The following is an 18,170-nucleotide window of genomic DNA, read 5'->3' as shown; positions in this document are numbered from 1 at the left end:
GAAGGGCCTGTGTTGGGGATCTGAGGATCCCTTGTGGGAAGGGATAAATTAGGCAAATAGTAACATCCATGTCTGACGATGAATTATTGTACAATGCCTGAGAATCCCTGGATGAAGGGCAGTTTAGAAATATTCCTAATAAATACATTGTAAAATAAATACTTTTGCTGCCAGCTCTCCAAAGTTCTAACTTACATCCTTCCACCCAATTCCTCTCGTTAAAAGATGGTCTGAAAAAAGTATTATTCAGGGATCTAATGTGAAGGTGGATGTTCTTGGTGGCCAGAAACCATTCACATGCAGAAAAAGTGTGCCAGTCAAACACACACATACAGTTTCAAGTGTTGTGAAATGTTTGCACTGAATTTCTCTCCATTTACAATAGTTAGGTTGGTGCACCTAAAACTGGGCAAAATTGGCCAGTTTCCTTCCACTGCCTCCCAAAAGAATAAATGAAACATCAAAGCACCGAGATCCATGAATAATTTTTATTGCTCCATATGAAGGGAAAGGGAGGTGCTACAGGCATTGTAAGAAGAGGTGGTTGTTGTTAGCACCTTGCATCTGAGAGTCCTTAATCCAATGGCCAGTTGCAACACTTACAACTTTCATCAAAGACCAGGCCAGCTGCACAAGACATGGGGAATGTTGCAGTTCCAGCACAAATGTAGAATTTATTGGGATCATCTGGATTAACATACATGCCATCAGCTTTGTTTGCACAAAATTCTGTTCCAGGAGGAGTGGTGGGAGCATCTGGATCAGGTGTGGTTGTAGGCCCCGGAGTAGTAATAGGTTCAGGAGTGGTTGATGGTATTATGGTGCTTCCTGGGTCACCACAAACTGAAAGAAACATGCAAAATCAGGAATCAGAAATTTGCTTTCATCCACCAATAACTTCTTCCTAGAACCATTATAGTCCGTGAGTATAAAAACCACCTCCTTTAGGAAGGAGGAATAGTAGTGAGCTGCACTTTCCATAATGGGAAACATCGTTACTCTCACATAATGCATGTAACTGGGTGTCAGAGCATTATATAATATGTTTGTATAAAATATCATGGAGGCAAAACTTATTATCCTGTACAAATTATTTTCTAATAGAATTCAGAAACTCTGTATACAATGAGATTCATTTTCCTAAATAATGTTTTAAGCCATGCAGCAGCAACTGGGCATTCAAAATAATGCATGCTCTAAAAGGAGCTTATCACTCTGCTAGCTTGGTACTTTAAAACTAAACTAGAAATGGAAAAGGCATCTTCCTCAAAATGAAGTGCTATGTTGTGTAGGATTTGGTGTGATGGTCCATAGAAACAAATGCCACATGAAGTGACTGTGCCTTTTTTCCCCATACAACCTGGTGAAAGTCAAGACTATTGACTTTTAAGGAATGCACGCACTGCAAAAAGTTCATCTGCTTCTTTCTTCATTTAAATAGCACACACTAAGACATCATGTGGCGAGATGAGCTTTTAAACACCATGTGCTGGTTCCAAAACATTTGCCACTGGGCGGTTTGGACAATGAATGTGCATCTTTCCCATTACTAAAACATAGCTGCAAAGAGTCAGGTGTGGAATCTAAACAACTGTTTGGCTTTTGATAACTCCCACACCTCCAATGATCCTTTGGTACTATCTTACCTTTGCCTGCAAGTAGGTTCTTCAGCTCATTTATGAGAGGGTAAGGTCCTTCACCACAGAATGAGCCACTGAAGTCATCCAGGTCAATAGCCCATACCATGCCACCACCAAATTTGTTGTCCTTCACAAACTGGGTCTATAAACAAAAAGGATAATGCTTTATGGCAAGCTCTGCTCCCAAGCAGTGAAAATTGTTGAGAAAAATCCACTAATTCAACACCAGTATGACACCAGGAAAACTACCAAACAGGCTACTCGGCAAAATTACATCAGCCATTAATCTTGTCTTGATGTTTGTATCCTGAATGTTTGTGGGTTGCTCTACGTAGCCAACAAAGGCCACATTCACACTGCACCTTTAAAGCGCTATGATACCCCTTTAAACAGTCATGGCTTCCCACAAAGAGAAGCTGTAGTTTATTAAGGGTGCTGAGCACTGTTTGGAGACCCCTCTTCCCCTCCCAGAGCTCCAATCTCTCTTCACAGGGAACTCTGGGAATTGTAATTCTGTGAGTGGAACAGGGGTCTCCTAACAACTCTCCGTGCCCTTAACAAACTACAGTTCCCAGAATTCCTTGGGAGAAGCCATAACTGTTTAAAGTGGTATCACAGGCCTGTAAATGGATGAATTCCCATAATCCCTGGCCACATGCCATACTGGTTGATGGGAGTCCAACCCACAATGGCTATTCCTGGTCTGCAATATGCAACTCCATTCTTCACTGCTGATGCCCTCTAAACATTCCGCCAGTCATGTGCAAACAGCTTCCTTTCCCCACAGCTGGGAGAACATTTAAAGGACCCAACCATATGGGGGTATAAATGTTTTTCTAGGCAATCGGCACCCACAGCACAATGTAGATTCCATTGGAAAGACACATGCAATAAAACCCTGCCCACGTGGTTGAGTCATTTTATGTTATGGTTTTATTGTGTATTTCAGTGCATGATATAAATAAATCATTATACTTCAATTCCGCACTCTGAATAAACAAATAGTTGAGAAAACATCTTCCAGCTCCAAAATGGTTGGGACAACATCTAAAGGTCACTTAGATCTGTAAATGAGAAATGGCAACTCGTGTGTTCAAATTATGCAACACAGGCATTCACTACAGCACTGTGGGTAATAAGAAGGCATAAAATAAAAGGTCATAGTCAACAAAGGCAGCCTTACTTTGCATCCATAGCTTTTTTTGTTGTCAAATCCAACCCACTCAGAACCTTTGTACGCATAGGGAACACACTGGTCTTCAATCCAATTAACTGTAGCATCTCTTATAAAGGTACAGATCTGCAAGCACAGTACGGTATTAATAGATTAATGGATTTGAATCAGATTAATCTGGTGATCAAACCTCTCCATTCTGAAGGAAATCAGCCCTGAGTGCTCACTGGAAGGACAGATCGTGAAGCTGAGGCTCCAATACTTTGGCCACCTCATGAGAAGAGAGGACTCCCTGGAAAAGACCCTGATGTTGGGAAAGATGGAGGGCACAAGGAGAAGGGGACGACAGAGAATGAGATGGTTGGATGGTGTTCTTGAAGCTACTAGCATGAGTTTGATCAAACTGCGGGAGGCAGTGGAGGACAGAAGTGCCTGGCGTGCTCTGGTCCATGGGGTCACGAAGAGTCGGACACGACTAAACGACTAAACAACAACAACAATCTGGTGGAACATGAAATTAAAGTCACAAAAGAGAAGTTATTTGGTTTTAAATGATCAAATTCATGGAAACCACAGAAACAGAACTTTCTGTCCCAGTTAAGAGAGGAACACAGCAGACGTCCCTGTTGACTTTTGGAGATGGAGGGCTACAGCATCCTAGAGCTCCTAAGATGCCCTTACAGGAACAATATGACTGCACCATAAAAGCTGCTTTGCAGACTAAGCAGCTGTTGTAACAGTGGAGGTTTGAATTCCCCTACAGATTTGTTGTGTGGGTAAAACTACTCTGATATACGCAGATACCAAAATATTAGAAATTCAGCAAATAACCTCACACAACCATAATAACAGCTGCTAAAAAAAAAATTGTAATTTATCCAAATCCAGAAGGCAAGTAGAAAGACAGCATGATATTTATTTTGGGCCAAACTTGTAGCGTAATATTGTCAAAATATTCCAGTGTGTTAGGTTCAAGATTTTGAAGCCACTTGTATATAAAATAATTTTGGCTCATTTGGTTTATATATTCTGAAAAAAAACATGAGAATGGCAGCAAACCATGTGCAGTGCAGTCCTAAAGTATAGTTATGATACAGCTTAATTCTTAGTAAGCAGGCATAAGATTGTAACTGTATTAGAGTGCAATTCTATATTCAGAAGCATGCTCTACTGAATTCAATAGGACTTATTCTCAGCCAGGTAAGCATACATAGGACTGTAACCTAAAAGGCATCCTGCCCTAGGACTTCTCCAACATCTTACCTCATAGTAAGCCCAGAAACCAGCTTCACGGGTGTATGGTCCAGAAGAGCCAGCCCCAGAAGCAGGAGCGCCCACTGATGTATCACTGGTAGTAAGCCTAAAGGTACGTCCATAGGTGGGAAATCCCATCATAAGCTTCCCAGCAGGAACACCATTGTCTCTCCAGTATTTCATGGCAAACTCCTGCAAATATGACACTGTGAATTAACCTCACAATCGTTGTTTACCAACACTGTTACCGGGAAATTGGAATGGGGGTGAGAGACCTCCCTGCCCCACACAGCAATATCTACAACATCTACAATCTACAAAGGCATTGCATCTGCAAGGGAAGCTCAGCTCAATTTGCAGGAGCCTGCGACTCGCCACTGAGCCCCAGGTCTCCAACAAAGGAAAACAGGGGAAGTGTCAGTACTAAATGTAGCAATTCACTTGATAAATGTATCTACCTACTGGCTCAATGGGAAAACTTTAGAAATCACTTGTATCAATCTTCTCAGTTCCAATGGCATTTAGGACCCAGGAAAGTGAGGTATAAGGGGAGGGGTGTATGAGCCAACAATAATCCCCAAGAGATGTACAGTCATGTTTGCAGGGCCTTCCCAAGGAGTCATGACCGGTGATATCCTGCCCCAAGAGCGCCAGACAGATAACCATCTCAATCACAATGCCTACCCACCCCATAGTGGGATGAAGCCCAGACAAGACAAAGGGGTGTATTTGACTTGACTTGGCAACCAGGGAACTGTAAATACTTTTCTTTGTACTGTGATGGAGTAAGTGTGAAAGACTGTATTTGAGTGACATGGGCATGCCTGGATTTCACAATCTACCGAAGACCACACCTTTTCTGTGACATATCCATGATGTCTTGATGATGCACCCTGAGATGTATTATGGGAAACTTTGGGAAACTTTAAAATACTGGTGTAACCATTGTTCGGGGCTTCTGGCTGCTTCGTCTTTGTGGTAGTGGGAAGTCTTGTTGCAACAATAAAGATCAGGCCTACAGGCCACTGTTTTGGTTCTATCTCCTGGCTAAAGTCTCATGTTTGTGACACCCGACCTGAACCTATGGGAGTCAAAGTTAGGCAATTGTGGGGTGCTCCAAGGACTCCATGTTACAACACAAAGCAACCCGCTAAAGAAAATAAACCGTGCTTTATATTCTTACACAGTTGAAATATCTGAAGTCTCCAATATCAGCTGAACCAACGTACAGTGGGCTGTTGTGCCCTGTAAAGGTGTCCCAGCCACCATGGAAGTCATAGGTCATCACACTAATAAAATCCAGATGTCTGAAATGAAAGGTGCATTTTAGAATTAGGCTGATTCAAACAACCAAGTCTAGGTAGGTTTTGTTATTTGGAGGATCCGCACCCACCACAGAGTGAAATAAACTTTTCACATCAGCATATTTTTGCAATAAAAATGTTTTTCTGGTGCATTCAGAACCTTATCAACCTCACCTGCAAGGGACCATGGGTCTGAGAGACCATCAGTCAGAATGTGGGGTGAAAAGAAAGTCAAAATTCAGTCAAGGCCAAACTCTTTGTGATGCTTATGTCTTTTCTGGCCTTGCCCAGAGGCTGCTGAGGTGAGGACTGAGAGTGAGGACCATGGTAGGGGGCCATGCTTCCAACTGTAAAAAGCCCCCCTTCTGCACTTGCTATTCACAATGGAAGGAAAGCTCTCCCTTTGACATCAAGGATGAAGGAGGGCGATTCTGATTGGGATTTTTGTGGTTGAAAACTGTTAAAAACACCTTTCCGCCTGCCTTCACTTCATGGTCTTGATCTGCCGGGGGCGGGGGGCAGTATGCCTTAAAAAAATCAGCCATGTGAGGCCAAACAATGCAACAAGTCTCGCAGGACGTTTGGCCTTTGGTACTCATTTCTAGTTGGCAGTCTCAGCTCTGGCAACATGTGAAGCAATAATTGGCAAGGGAGTACACCTCTGTATGTAGCTTCCTTTAGCATCGAGTGATAAGGTCATAGGACTTGAATTCCAAGCAGGCTTGATCAATTAAGCATTAATATAATTGCATTTAACAAAGCTCTTTTTTTCCCCTCTCCACTTACTTTCCTATTTCTGCAATTTCATATCCAGCATCAATGGTCGGTTTACCAGCAGAGACAGCTGCTGTCACCAACAACCTGTTGTTCCCAGTCTCTTTGGCCTCTTTGTCAAAAGCTGCTACCATTTCCTAAAGGAAGAGAATGAACTATTATCCCAGCCTTTTGTTAAGTGACACAGTCCTATTTCTACAGGTCTCTACAAACCTCTTCTGAGCAGCAAAGCTTTCTTCCCCAACTGCGAAGCCTGGCCAGCCGGGTTGCTGAACCTACTGATCTCATACCTGGATCAGGATAGTGAAACGATGCTTGTCCTCAGGGGGGCTACCCCTAGAACCTGGATATTCAAAGTCCAGATCAATCCCATCAAAGCCAAATTTGCGGAGGTATGCTATAACCGAGTTTATGAAAGTCTTGCGGTTGGCTGCAGTGGAAACCATGGTAGTGAATCTGGGGAAAACAAAAGCAACAGCAGAGTCTGGCAGCACCTTCTCAAAAGAGCATTCCTAGGCAAGAGTATAGCCTACCTTCATCCAATATACCAAGGTACAGTTCTGCACCTCTGTTTTTCTTGCATCTGTTGCTAGTATCTTTCCTTTTGTTTTGTTTTTTGGTTTGTTGTTCGTTTTTTCCCTGTCAGCCAACCCAACTGCACATTGCTTTACAGACTATTTTTTTCTGTTCTTCAGCTTTGTTTTCTTGCTTTCTTTGCTTTATGCAGTTGAGATACTTCCATTATCAGCCACCGTCCTACCCTCAGTTATATGACATTTAGCTTTGCATAAATCTGTGTTTGGGTTTGTCCCCCCCCCCCCGCCCCTACATCTTGGTCTGCAGCACCTTGCAAGAGAGGGTGGAAGGCCAAACTTTCCTTATCTCTTTGTGTTCGCTAAAAGTGGAGAGTGGGGAAGGAGAGGCCAGAGTGCATCTGAGGAAAGAATGGACTAACCTCTCCCATGGATATCCCCAGTCTGGGCTGGTCCACATATGCAGTAAAAGAAGGGGAAAAGAGCCCTGAGGTGGTAAAATGGGCTGTACCATTTCAGTCTGGAGTGGACGGTTGCTTTCAAATTTTTAGTGCATTTTAGTTTTCTTCAAGTACAAAGGTCTCTCATGTATTTTTAATATGGAACGGGACATTTTAAAAATGGCATTATTGATCTGCAGCCTGAAATGATACAGTCCACTATACGCTTCAGGACTGTACCACCTCAATTTACTACCGATACAGACCAGGCATCTGCCTCCATTCCTGCCTTCCATCTCCTAAAGAAGGAATAAGAAAGCAGCAAACCGTGAGTGTAAATATACAGCTGTCTATAGCTGGGTACACATTATACCTTTAAAGAACGCTCTTCCCCTCAAAGAACTCTGGGTACCATAATTTGTTAAGGGTGGCTGGGAATTGTCACTCCATGAGACGTAAACCACAGTGCCCAGAAATCTTTGAGGGAAAGAATTTGTTTCAAATGTGCTTTAAGTGTATGATGTATATACAGTTGTGGGCACTGTCACATCTAAGAAGGAAGTGACTGAATTAGGCACGTCAGAGAATAGCTCTCCCTTCTCCTTGCACTTGCCATTCTCAGTCTCTTACTCTCCTGTTACAAAAAGTACAGAGAGGTCAAACAGACCTGGAATCTTGAGGGAGGGCATCCCAGATGGCACTGCTTAGCTTACAGGAGTCTGATTCCACTCACAGTCTGTCAGTTGTCAAATACTATTATGTTCAACAGTTGTATGCTGATTACCACTCATATTTCCAAAGTTATAGAGAAAACTTACTTCTGTGTACCAAAGTTCCACCCTCCAATAGCCAGCAATGTCACCAAGGCAGAATTTCTGTGAAAAGGAAATATATAAACAAAAACTGAAAACAGATTTGATGTAGAAAATCTATAGATATTGTTCTTGTAAAAACTAAGCTGCTCACTATTTATATCTTCTGCCTGCCAAAATTTCCCGCTGACTTCTACTTAATGCTTATATAAAGTCAAGTTTAGATTATGGAACAAGTTCTTTCTTTATGAGATCTACTGCTACCAATGTATCATTATCACCAGGTCAGATGGTACATCTGCAATATCTGTATCAGTTTAGGCTAGAGAAATGTCTGGTGGACCCACAGCTTTTGTATCAGCTTCTAGAACAGCTCTGAAGTATCTTACAAAAATTTAAGCACCTCTTTTACCCACATCACAGTTACATCTTAATGTTGTGTCTAAGAAAAAGCTGACCTCTGCTTCAGCGCTTGGAACTCTGGGAAGAGCCTGTCCTCGTCATTCCACTCATAAGGGGCAATCTTATTGTCGTTCATAGTTGCAAACGCATACATGAGGTGAGTGCAAAGATGTGGGTCCACATTGTTTGGAAAGTACTTGGCTGGTTCAGGGCGGTACTGAGCCCAATTGGTGAAATAGCACACAACTTTGCAGGAATGGCCTGGTGAGAAAATGGAGATGGTGCCATTGTTGACACAAAGTCATGTTCAGAGTTCATTCAGTCATTATCCTCTAAGAGCATGTCTGGATGGAGGATTTTTAAGCGGCAGACATAACAATTATGCAATCTTTCCTAGTTCTAAAGACAGTCTGGGGCTAGAAGGAATGGGGACTACAGCACAAAATCCCAGAGCTAGTTTGTCACACAACTTTGAGATATCGTTCCCCAAGCCTACCATTTCCAATTTAATGCTATAGTTCAGTAATGGGTAACCAATATTGTTTCTGAAATAATATGTGAACCCAAACACAGCTATCCTTCAAAGTTCGCATTTATCCAAGTTTTTTGATGCAGTTCTCCAATCAAGTGATGTTTAGTAGGGTTGCCATATTTCAGTGTAGAACTTTTTTCAGTTCTGCCCAAAGTTGTTGAGCTTTTTTGCCAAAATCATCGTTTTTGAGCTATTTTTGTGGATATTTTTTTTTTCAAATTTCTGTCTGGATACTGTTGCCGACTGCAGTATTCAAGATCGGGGAACCCTATGTTTACAAAACTGCATATATGTGGGGAAAGATATAAAAATGGAGATATGCAAAAAATGGAGATATGCATAAAAATGAAGGTATGCATAAAATGAAGGAATTAATAAAAATAAATTAGTTAAAAATGCATTATATTAGGGGAAATGGCTTGCAAAAATGTGTCTATGAACTGTCTATTAAAAATGTATTTATTAGGAGAAATTCGTATGAAAATGCTGGTGAATTTTCATGAGGTTTTTTTATTATTGCAAATTGCTGCAAAATGTAGGGAACTGAATTTAAGACAGGAAAAAATGAGAAGCAAAGAGAACCTTCCTTTCCCTACTTATGGTCAACCTTTCAGAGAGTGGAGCCAGAAACCAAAGTGTGCAGGAAAAGTGGCAAATGTTGGCAGAATATTATGCCAGAACATCACCTTGACAACTAAAATACAGATATCATATTAAATATATTTTGAGTGTTTATGGCTCTCCATTTATACATGTTTCACACACACACACATATGCACAAATAAAATTGTGGACATATTTTATCACATATTGACAATCACTTGCATGGCCACCAGAAGCCAGCTTAAAAATTGTTCCAGCCCATGAGCTGCTCCATCCCTACATCTTCCTACATGCTAACTGTAACTTTTGTCCACAGCAAACTTACCACCCTCATCAGGATTTTCACTTGGCTTAGGAGTTGTTTCATCAGGAACCTGAGTAGTGGTTTCTTCAGGAGGTGGTGTTACGTCATCAGGAAGAGTAGTAGTTTCATCAGGAGGTATGGTGGGAGGATCAACGGTTGGAACATCACCACAGCCTAACAATAAGAAGTACAGGTGTTCAGAAAGGCATGTGGAAATCTCGAATGCATTTAATAGGCATTTTGACTTATGTGGCTACTTTGACAATTCTGGATTTGTTCAGTATTTTAAGCTGTCAGTAATATCTTATTGCTCTACTGGCTTTTGAGAAATACATTTAAGCTCCTGTTTTGATGGGAAATGGCATTTAATCTTTAAAAACTAATTACTCTGAGATTCACCTGAGACTTCTGATCTAGGTTCACGTCAACAGGCATACTGGTGTACATCACTGGATGGGCAAGTGATAGGTTACATTTTCATTGCTAAAAAAGACCAAAGTAGCTTGATGTTCTATAACAACGAAACCAAAATCCACAACTGACCAATACTTTGGAACAACCAAAATGTCACAAAACAATGAGCAAAATTTCTACTTCTTCTGAACTCTTCATCAGGCTGCTGAGCTGGCCTGATGTTGGAAGGTACAAAATCTGCACTTGGTCACAAGATAGAGGGCAGGAGGCAACAGCAAACGTAATTTGTATAGACTAAGAACCTACAAATTGGTACCAGGTAGGAATTTGTTGCCAGATTAGCTGACAACCGAGGAAAGTCTCTGCCTTTTTCCCCAGTGAGCCTCAACTGAGCGTAGCTAGGTACAAATCAAATGACATGGGGGAGAACTTCATCCATTCACACTCTGCATTGAAATCTCTTTGTTACATGCTAGGGAATCAGATTTGCTGGCATTCTTCCTACTGGCTCCATACATACATACCCGCCCACCCAAGGAAGGAATGTCACACTGTTGTAAATAGGGCCACCTTGTATTTGGAGAGCCCGTGTAAGATCCTGCTTCACACACAGTGGAGCCCAAGATGGCCTTTGGTGTTACATTTAGGTGCCTTACCTCCTGCAAGGAGACTCTTCAGTTTGTTTATCAATGGGTAGGCTCCTTCACCACAGAATCCACCACTGAAGTCGTCCAAATCAATTGCCCATACCATGGCACCCCCAAACTTATTATCCTTCACAAACTGGGCCTGCAAGAAAATCATCATCATCATCATCATCATCATCATGACATTCCTAAAATGCCATTTTCTCATCAGGAGGAAGCTTCAGTTGCATCAGGCCTCTTCTTGTGCTATTCATATTACCATCTGACTTGTATTTCATTTAGTTGCTTTTTAAAACATTCATGCCCCACCCTTAAAAAGACCACTCGGGGAAGTTTTCAGCATATAACGTTACAATTTCACAAAACAATATGGAATAATGCACACACACAAATGGTTATCTGCTTGTACATGGAACTCCTTGGTTTCCCACACACTGAATCTTTTAGAAGGGTAAGCCTTGCATGGAAGAAGTCACTTACATTACAACATGTAAATTGTGATAGAACAAAACGTGACAGAACACACAAAGTTCAGAATGCTGATAAGGATGTCTGTGACAAACCAAATGTAAGGGGGAAAGCTGTATGCAAAAAGGGTTCTTACTTTGTACTCATAACTCTTGGCATTGTCAAAGCCAACCCATTCATTCCCTTTGGAGGCATATGGCACCTTCTGGTCTTCAATCCAACTAACCGTGGCATCTCTTATGAATGTGCAGATCTGCCAAAATGTTATGATATTAGCAAGAAGACAAAATGAAGAAGTAGAATGGTCATGTCAAGAAAACAATGGCACTCATTATGCTTAGAAATTACCACATAGTTGAGAGGCTTAGGATCTTACCTGCAGCTGCTCCTGCCTGTCACTTGCAGAAGATGGCTCCTTTGTGAATTTATTTGTATCTTTTAAATGTAATTGTACTCAATTGGTATTCAATTTAATTAGCCTCCTATTATAATAAATTTGCATAGGAGCCTATGCTTGTACCCAAAGATGCATAGGCTTCTCTACACATGCAATATGAACCTTCCATTTTGGCAGTTTATGGATTGTTTTTAGGGAACCTGTCATTCCTATGTAATCATTTCAAATGTGTAGGGAGTGGCCAATGGGCTGGCCACCCATTTATAAGAACCCAGGAAGCTGCTTTATGGGATAGCTCAGTTGACAGAGAATGAGACTCTTAAGCTCGGGGTCGTGGGTTCAAGCCCCACTTTGTGCAAGAGATTCCTGCATTCCAGGGGATTCGACTAGACAACCCTTGTGGTCCTTTCTAACTCTACAGTTCTATTATTCTAAGTCCCACCATTCATCTATCTAGCTCAGTACCGTCTGCACCAATTGGTGGCGGCAGCTCCGGGAATACAAACAGGGGTGTCCTTCTGTAGCTCTATCTGGCAATGCCGGGGATTGAATCTGGGACAATCTGCATGCAAAGCAGATTCTCCGCCACTGAGCTACAGCCTTTTGTCATGAACATGCACTAATCCTTACCCAGAATGAATGCATTCGTGCTTGGAGTTGATGGCAGGCATTAATACTCATTCAATGAAGATATAGGACATAATATACAATTTGAGGACTGGGGAAAATTGTGGAAAATAAATTTGAAATTTACAGATTGTTCTCTTTTGAAAGAAAACTATATGAAAATGATGTATAAATGGTAGAGATGATGGCAGGCATTAATATTCATTCAATGAAGAAACAACCTGAAGTTTCCTCAAATCATTACCTCATAGTAGGCCCAGAACCCAGCTTCTCTAGTATAAGGTCCAGAAGAGCCAGCCCCAGAAGCAGGAGCGCCCACAGATGTATCACTGGTAGTAAGCCTGAAAGTGCGTCCATAGGTGGGAAATCCCATCATAAGCTTGTTAGCTGGAACACCGTTGTCTCTCCAGTATTTCATTGCAAACTCCTGTTTAGGAAAAAAAGAATATGATATGGAGGGGGTTGTGGGATTTAATATCTGTCTTATTCTATGGGAGTTGGTCAAATCTATTCTCCATCTCCTTACACAGTTGAAATACTTTAAGTCACCCTGGTCTTTGGATCCCACATGCAATGGACTGTTGTGGCCTGTGAAGGTGTCCCAGCCGCCATGGAAGTCATATGTCATCACGCTGATGAAATCCAGGAGCCTGGAGGAAGTCGCACAAGAAGCAGAGTTAACAGCCAACGTTCTGACACAGGCACTAGGAGTCTATCTAAGAGAAGCCAAAGTCAGAGAAGGGGGCTATTATGAAGAAAATGCATGTTTTCATTTACTTACTTTCCTATTGCGGCTATTTCGTACCCAGCGTCAATGGTTCCTTTCCCCGCAGACACAGCTGCTGTGATTAGCAGTCTGGGGCGACCTGTGCTGGCAGCCTCAGCTGTAAAGGCCTCCAACATTTCCTAAAGAGGGAAGAAGAACTATTAGTGAATACCTATTAGCAGAGCAAGAGCAAACACGTGTCATTTTTTCCTGGAACTAGGCAGCTGTGGTCATTTCAATTTCCTACAATGCATTGCATCAATGTGGAGCACTGATGCAAATTAAAATGACAGTGCCCAAACAGTAGGATGCCTAGGCACCCTAAACGTGGAGTCAGACATGCCTATTAGAAGGTCATTTGTCTTTCTGACCATGAGGTTAAATGACCATTCTAAAACTGACAATGGTATCAGAGATCTCAGTCAAGAGTAACAATTTATCAGGGATTCTCTCAGTAACTAAGTCAGAAAGCTGAGCTAGTCCAGCGTCTTGCCTTTCATCTCAAGAGATCCATCTGCAAGGCCAGAGTCTAGGCTTACAACCTGGTCTGCCTCATACTGATCTAACTTTATATCTGTGCCATTTAGCAGCAAAGGACTTTTAAGTTCCTCTTCACATGCTCATCAATTGCCAGATTCTAATGTATATTTTTTCCCCTTTGCGATAGTGAGAGGAAAACATTTTAGCTCTGAAAATGGTAACAATATATCCCAAACATTAATCTGTTTTTAATCTGCAAAGATCAGCAACATGCTGATTAACACAATCCCGAAAAATGCTGGGTTTCTGTTATTTCCAAGACAGGGTTGGATAAGCAACTTTAGGGGGAACCTTGTATATAAGTTGAGGTTCTTGGTATATAGCCCATTTAGGGGCAGAAACAACTCAACAGCATTTATCTTCCATTCTACTAATGAGATTTCTATGTTTGTTAAAAGCTTTCAGTAGGCTAAGCTAGCTATGGAAGTATACTAGATCTGTGAGAGAATGCTGGGCTGGTACCTCACCTGAATCAGGATGGTAAACCGTTGCTTATCCTCAGGGGGGCTGCCTCTAGAGCCCGGGTATTCAAAGTCCAAGTCAATCCCATCAAAATTAAATTTGCGGAGATATGCTATCACTGAATCAATGAAGGTATTTCGGTTGGCAGCTGTGGCAACCATTGTGGTGAATCTAAAAGGAACAGATCTCATTCTCAGTATTGCATTTTTACTGTGGTACTAAGGAAAACTTACTTTAAGGTAAAAATGCCTCCCTTAGAGAATGTATGAACACTTGCAAGAACATGTTCGCAAATAAATTAATACTTAGCTCTAGCCCTGCCTTTTCGTACAGACTACTTAATTTCCCTTTATTGCTGTGAAGTTTCAGAATTTCTAACATCTGGTAGAGCTTAGTGTGGTTTCTAACCATCTGGTTGCTTCATAATTTGACTCTTTGTCAGTGTAGAGGTAAATAAACAAAAGCCGTTCTCACTTCTGAGTGCCGAAATTCCACCCTCCGATAGCCAACAGCTGAACCAGTTCGGAATTCCTAAAAGGCACAAAATATATTAATATATTAAAGTGAATAGAGAAACATTTTTAAAGATCTAGGTTTATACACTCAAGACAGCATTATACACAACAGTACAGCACCATTCCCTGTGCAATTATGTGTTTATGCGGCACATGCATCAGTCGGATGAATCTAACCTAAAGGAGTTGCATTTAGGCCCCACTGAAACAGAATAACTTTTCACACATTTATTTCAATAGGACCTAAGTGTGTTTAACTTAAGTTGGATCCAACCCAATGCTTATTTCTTGATCACATTTGTATCTTCCCTTTCTTACAAGAAGCCCAAAGCAGCTTACATGGAATTATCCTAGTTTATTCTACTAACAACAGTGTTGGTCAAGCTAAAATGTGGGGATTTGCCCAAGACCAGTTAGTAAGTAACATGGACTGAGTGGATATTTAAACCCAAACCAACTTCCATGTGCTAGTCACTACACCCGAGTGTGTAAAATTATTGCGTAGATTGGAGAAAGAGGGCAGGGAGGTTGTTTTCATCTTTTCTCATAATACTAGAACCAAAGAATCTAAGTGTTGGGAGACACAAGATGGAAAAAGGGAAATCCTCCTTCACACAGTTGCTTCTTCAAGATACAGTGATGGCCACCAACCCAGAGACCTTTAAATTCATGATGAATAAGGCTAGTCACAGTGTTTCATTGCTGCCTCCAGGATCAGTGGCAGTATGTCTCTAAATACTAGTTGATGGAGAACACAAGTGGAGAGAATGCTATTGTGCTCATGTCCTTTCCATGGGCATCTGGTTGGTCAATGTGAGGACAGAATGTATACTTTTGACCTGATCTGGCAGCCAGGCCATTCACTCTGCCACGGACCATTAACGCCTTTCAGTAAAACTCTTCAAACTACCGGTTAGTATATTAGTATTAGCGTGCAAAGAACCATTTTGGTATGAACAGTGGCAAAGCTGCATGCTCCGGTACCGGGGGCGGAGAGCAGGTGGGGGCATGGCTGGCGCACGTCACGGGGGCATGACACGTTGTCCGTGGGGGCGTGGCGTGCATCCCGGGGACGTGGCATGCTGCCTGTGGGGGTGTCATGCATCACAGGGGTATGGCGTGCATCCTGGGGGCGTGGTCACCCGGTGCAGTGGGGGGGTGCGGCGCATGTCTGGGGTGGAACCGCGATGGTACCCCCCTCACCGATGGTGCTGGGGGGGTCGCCCTCTGCCCCCGCCCCCCATTCCTCCACCAGTGGGCATGAATCCATCCATTCTCTAGCTGATGCAATCAGAGTTCAGGGATTGTGGGCCTAATATTATATATCAGTTGCAGTGCACAGCAAATATTATATTGCAGCTGGAATCAAAGTTCCTAAATATTAGCTAGTGACAGCACAGCAAAAGCTGCTGTAATGCACAGCAGCAAGCAAAGACTGAAACAGCTGGCATCACCACATTAGCTGAAATGTGTCATGTGAAGGGACACTGTTCAGAAGAATTCCTATCACCCTGGCACATAAATTGACAGTTACATGGCCCTAAACAGACATCCATATGTGAAATGTTGCTCTGTGGTTTTGCATTGCTGCTTACTTTTGTTTCAGTGCAGTAAACTCTGGGAAGAGCCTGTCTTCATCATTCCATTCATAAGGGGCAATCTTATTTTCATTCATCGTAGCGAAAGCATAGATCAGGTGGGTGCAGAGTTGTGGGTCCACATTGTTTGGGAAGTATTTGGCTGGCTCTGGCCTATACTGAGCCCAGTTGGTGAAATAGCATACAAGTTTGCATGCCGAGCCTGATCGGAATAGACGAAACAATGAAGCAGCTGTTTAAAATACTCATTACATCCCATTTCTTAATTAAAATCCCATTCCCAACCATATATTTATATGCCAGGTAAGCATGCAAGGACTGTGTAGCAAGCAAAAACAAAACCCTTATGGGACAAACTTTTGGAAAAATGGGATGTGGCTATTTTCATTTGTACCATTTTGCCAAAAATCTTCATCACACAGGCAAATTTCGCATGTAGCAAGATGATAAATTGTGGAGTGAGGGAGAAGACTTCGAGTATATATATACAACCAGGAGTGCCAACTTGAATAAAACATGGGGTGGGGCACTGGTTAATTTGAGTTAAATAGCAGTTCTGATTATTTGTAAATATTTCTTTCACATGGAATTCCCAGGATTCTTGATGGCTTGCAATATACATTATCCCTTTTTTACCTTTGAAATGACTCTAAAGTAATGAGACATGTCTACCTGGGATGGCTAAGGTAGAAGGAAAGTAAACCTGAGGTTCTCAAGTCTGAAATTCAGTTAACAGCACCATGCTGGGTAGAGTATGTTTTATCACTTTTTAAAATTATTATTAATATTCTGTTGGGAGCCTTCCAAAGTGGCTGGGGAAACCCAGCCAGATGGGCAGGTTATTTTTTGTTTGTCTGTTTGTTTATTATTTGCATCTTCTGCACACACGCACACAAACACACTGCTCATCCCTAGTTAAGGAATGGAATAAGTACTTACTGATTTGCAACTGCAGCAAAACAGCCAAACCTGCAAAGAACAGAGAAGAGAGTCCAAAGGAATGGAAAAATTGTGCTATGTAGCTTAACAAAGCACCATTCTTGGTGTCTGTGAAATGAAATCCCACCTTACAAACCTTAAGAGAGGCAGTATACAAAATATTATAAATGACTCACCGACCCACAGCAGCACCTTCCCCATCTTGCTTTCACATGAAGGAGCGCCAGGTGAAGCTCTGAGCAGTGCTTTATAGGAGGGCAAGGCCTTCTTATCGCCGTGGAACCTGCACACCTGTACTCTTGAGAAGGTAGGATCACAGCAAAACACGTCTACTGAACTTTTAAAAAGTAATAATTAATCATAATGAAGTCAGTAAGAACAAACCCCTAATGCTTTTGATTCAGACTTGGTGGGGATTAAGCCATACTGTGTTATTTTTCTATCTAGATTCACAATGTGGTAATATGGGTATTTTTACTGAGTGCCCAATTGCCTTGCTTGCTACATTTTTTATGGAAAACACAACCAGGTCAAAGTATTCTGCAGATGATGTTTTATGTATGCAGTCCACACCCCTTTCCCACCAACATCCCCCCATGGACTAGATCTGTGCTGAATTTGTTCCTTGCAGAAAGGGTTTGATTCCTTGAACCTGTAAAATACTGGGTCTCTTCCACCGGGGCTTCTTTTTGCATAAGGAACCCTTGTATTCCTTAAACCAGCCATGATGTGCAACCAGTTCGGGATAGAAACCATACCCCCCCCCCTTTTAGTGTGATTTTAACCCTTACTAGCAACTTCAGTGGTGTGATAGATGGCTTGTCATATTTCACTAGCTGCCCCTAGCTCAGTAAACTTGGGCCACTAATATATGTTGCATAGGTATTAATGTTGCTACCATCCACTTAGAACTCGCCATAGATGAAAAAGTAGATCTCTGTCATATACATATTAATTTCATGACAGTGAAATGATGAAGTGTTACACCAAACATGATAACATTTCAGTATGCCTACAGAGTTGAG

The 18,170-nt window shown here is 41.9% G+C and overlaps 1 protein-coding gene across 1 annotated transcript; it reads right to left on the bottom strand.

The window, feature by feature from the left end:
• Window positions 1-474: 474 nt before the first annotated feature.
• On the bottom strand, window positions 475-17,372 carry LOC309534778 (acidic mammalian chitinase-like). Its single transcript, XM_082227152.1, has 20 exons — window positions 17,322-17,372; window positions 17,146-17,175; window positions 16,204-16,408; window positions 14,568-14,624; window positions 14,099-14,264; window positions 13,107-13,231; window positions 12,852-12,975; window positions 12,570-12,752; window positions 11,438-11,554; window positions 10,843-10,975; window positions 9,794-9,946; window positions 8,390-8,594; window positions 7,938-7,994; window positions 6,437-6,602; window positions 6,159-6,283; window positions 5,252-5,375; window positions 4,078-4,260; window positions 2,824-2,940; window positions 1,647-1,782; window positions 475-843 (listed from the first exon to the last, which is right to left on the bottom strand). The coding sequence occupies exons 1-20, from the start codon at window positions 17,344-17,346 to the stop codon at window positions 575-577; spliced, it is 2,700 nt and encodes an 899-aa protein (XP_082083278.1). The 5' UTR covers window positions 17,347-17,372; the 3' UTR covers window positions 475-574.
• Between the last annotated feature and the right edge of the window lie 798 nt (window positions 17,373-18,170).

This window comes from Podarcis vaucheri (assembly GCF_965113315.1).
Source record: "Podarcis vaucheri genome assembly, chromosome: 6".
NCBI classification, from domain to species: domain Eukaryota; kingdom Metazoa; phylum Chordata; class Lepidosauria; order Squamata; family Lacertidae; genus Podarcis; species Podarcis vaucheri.
The sequence above is the reverse complement of the archived record's forward strand: the minus strand, read 5'-3'. Positions and strand labels throughout refer to the sequence as shown.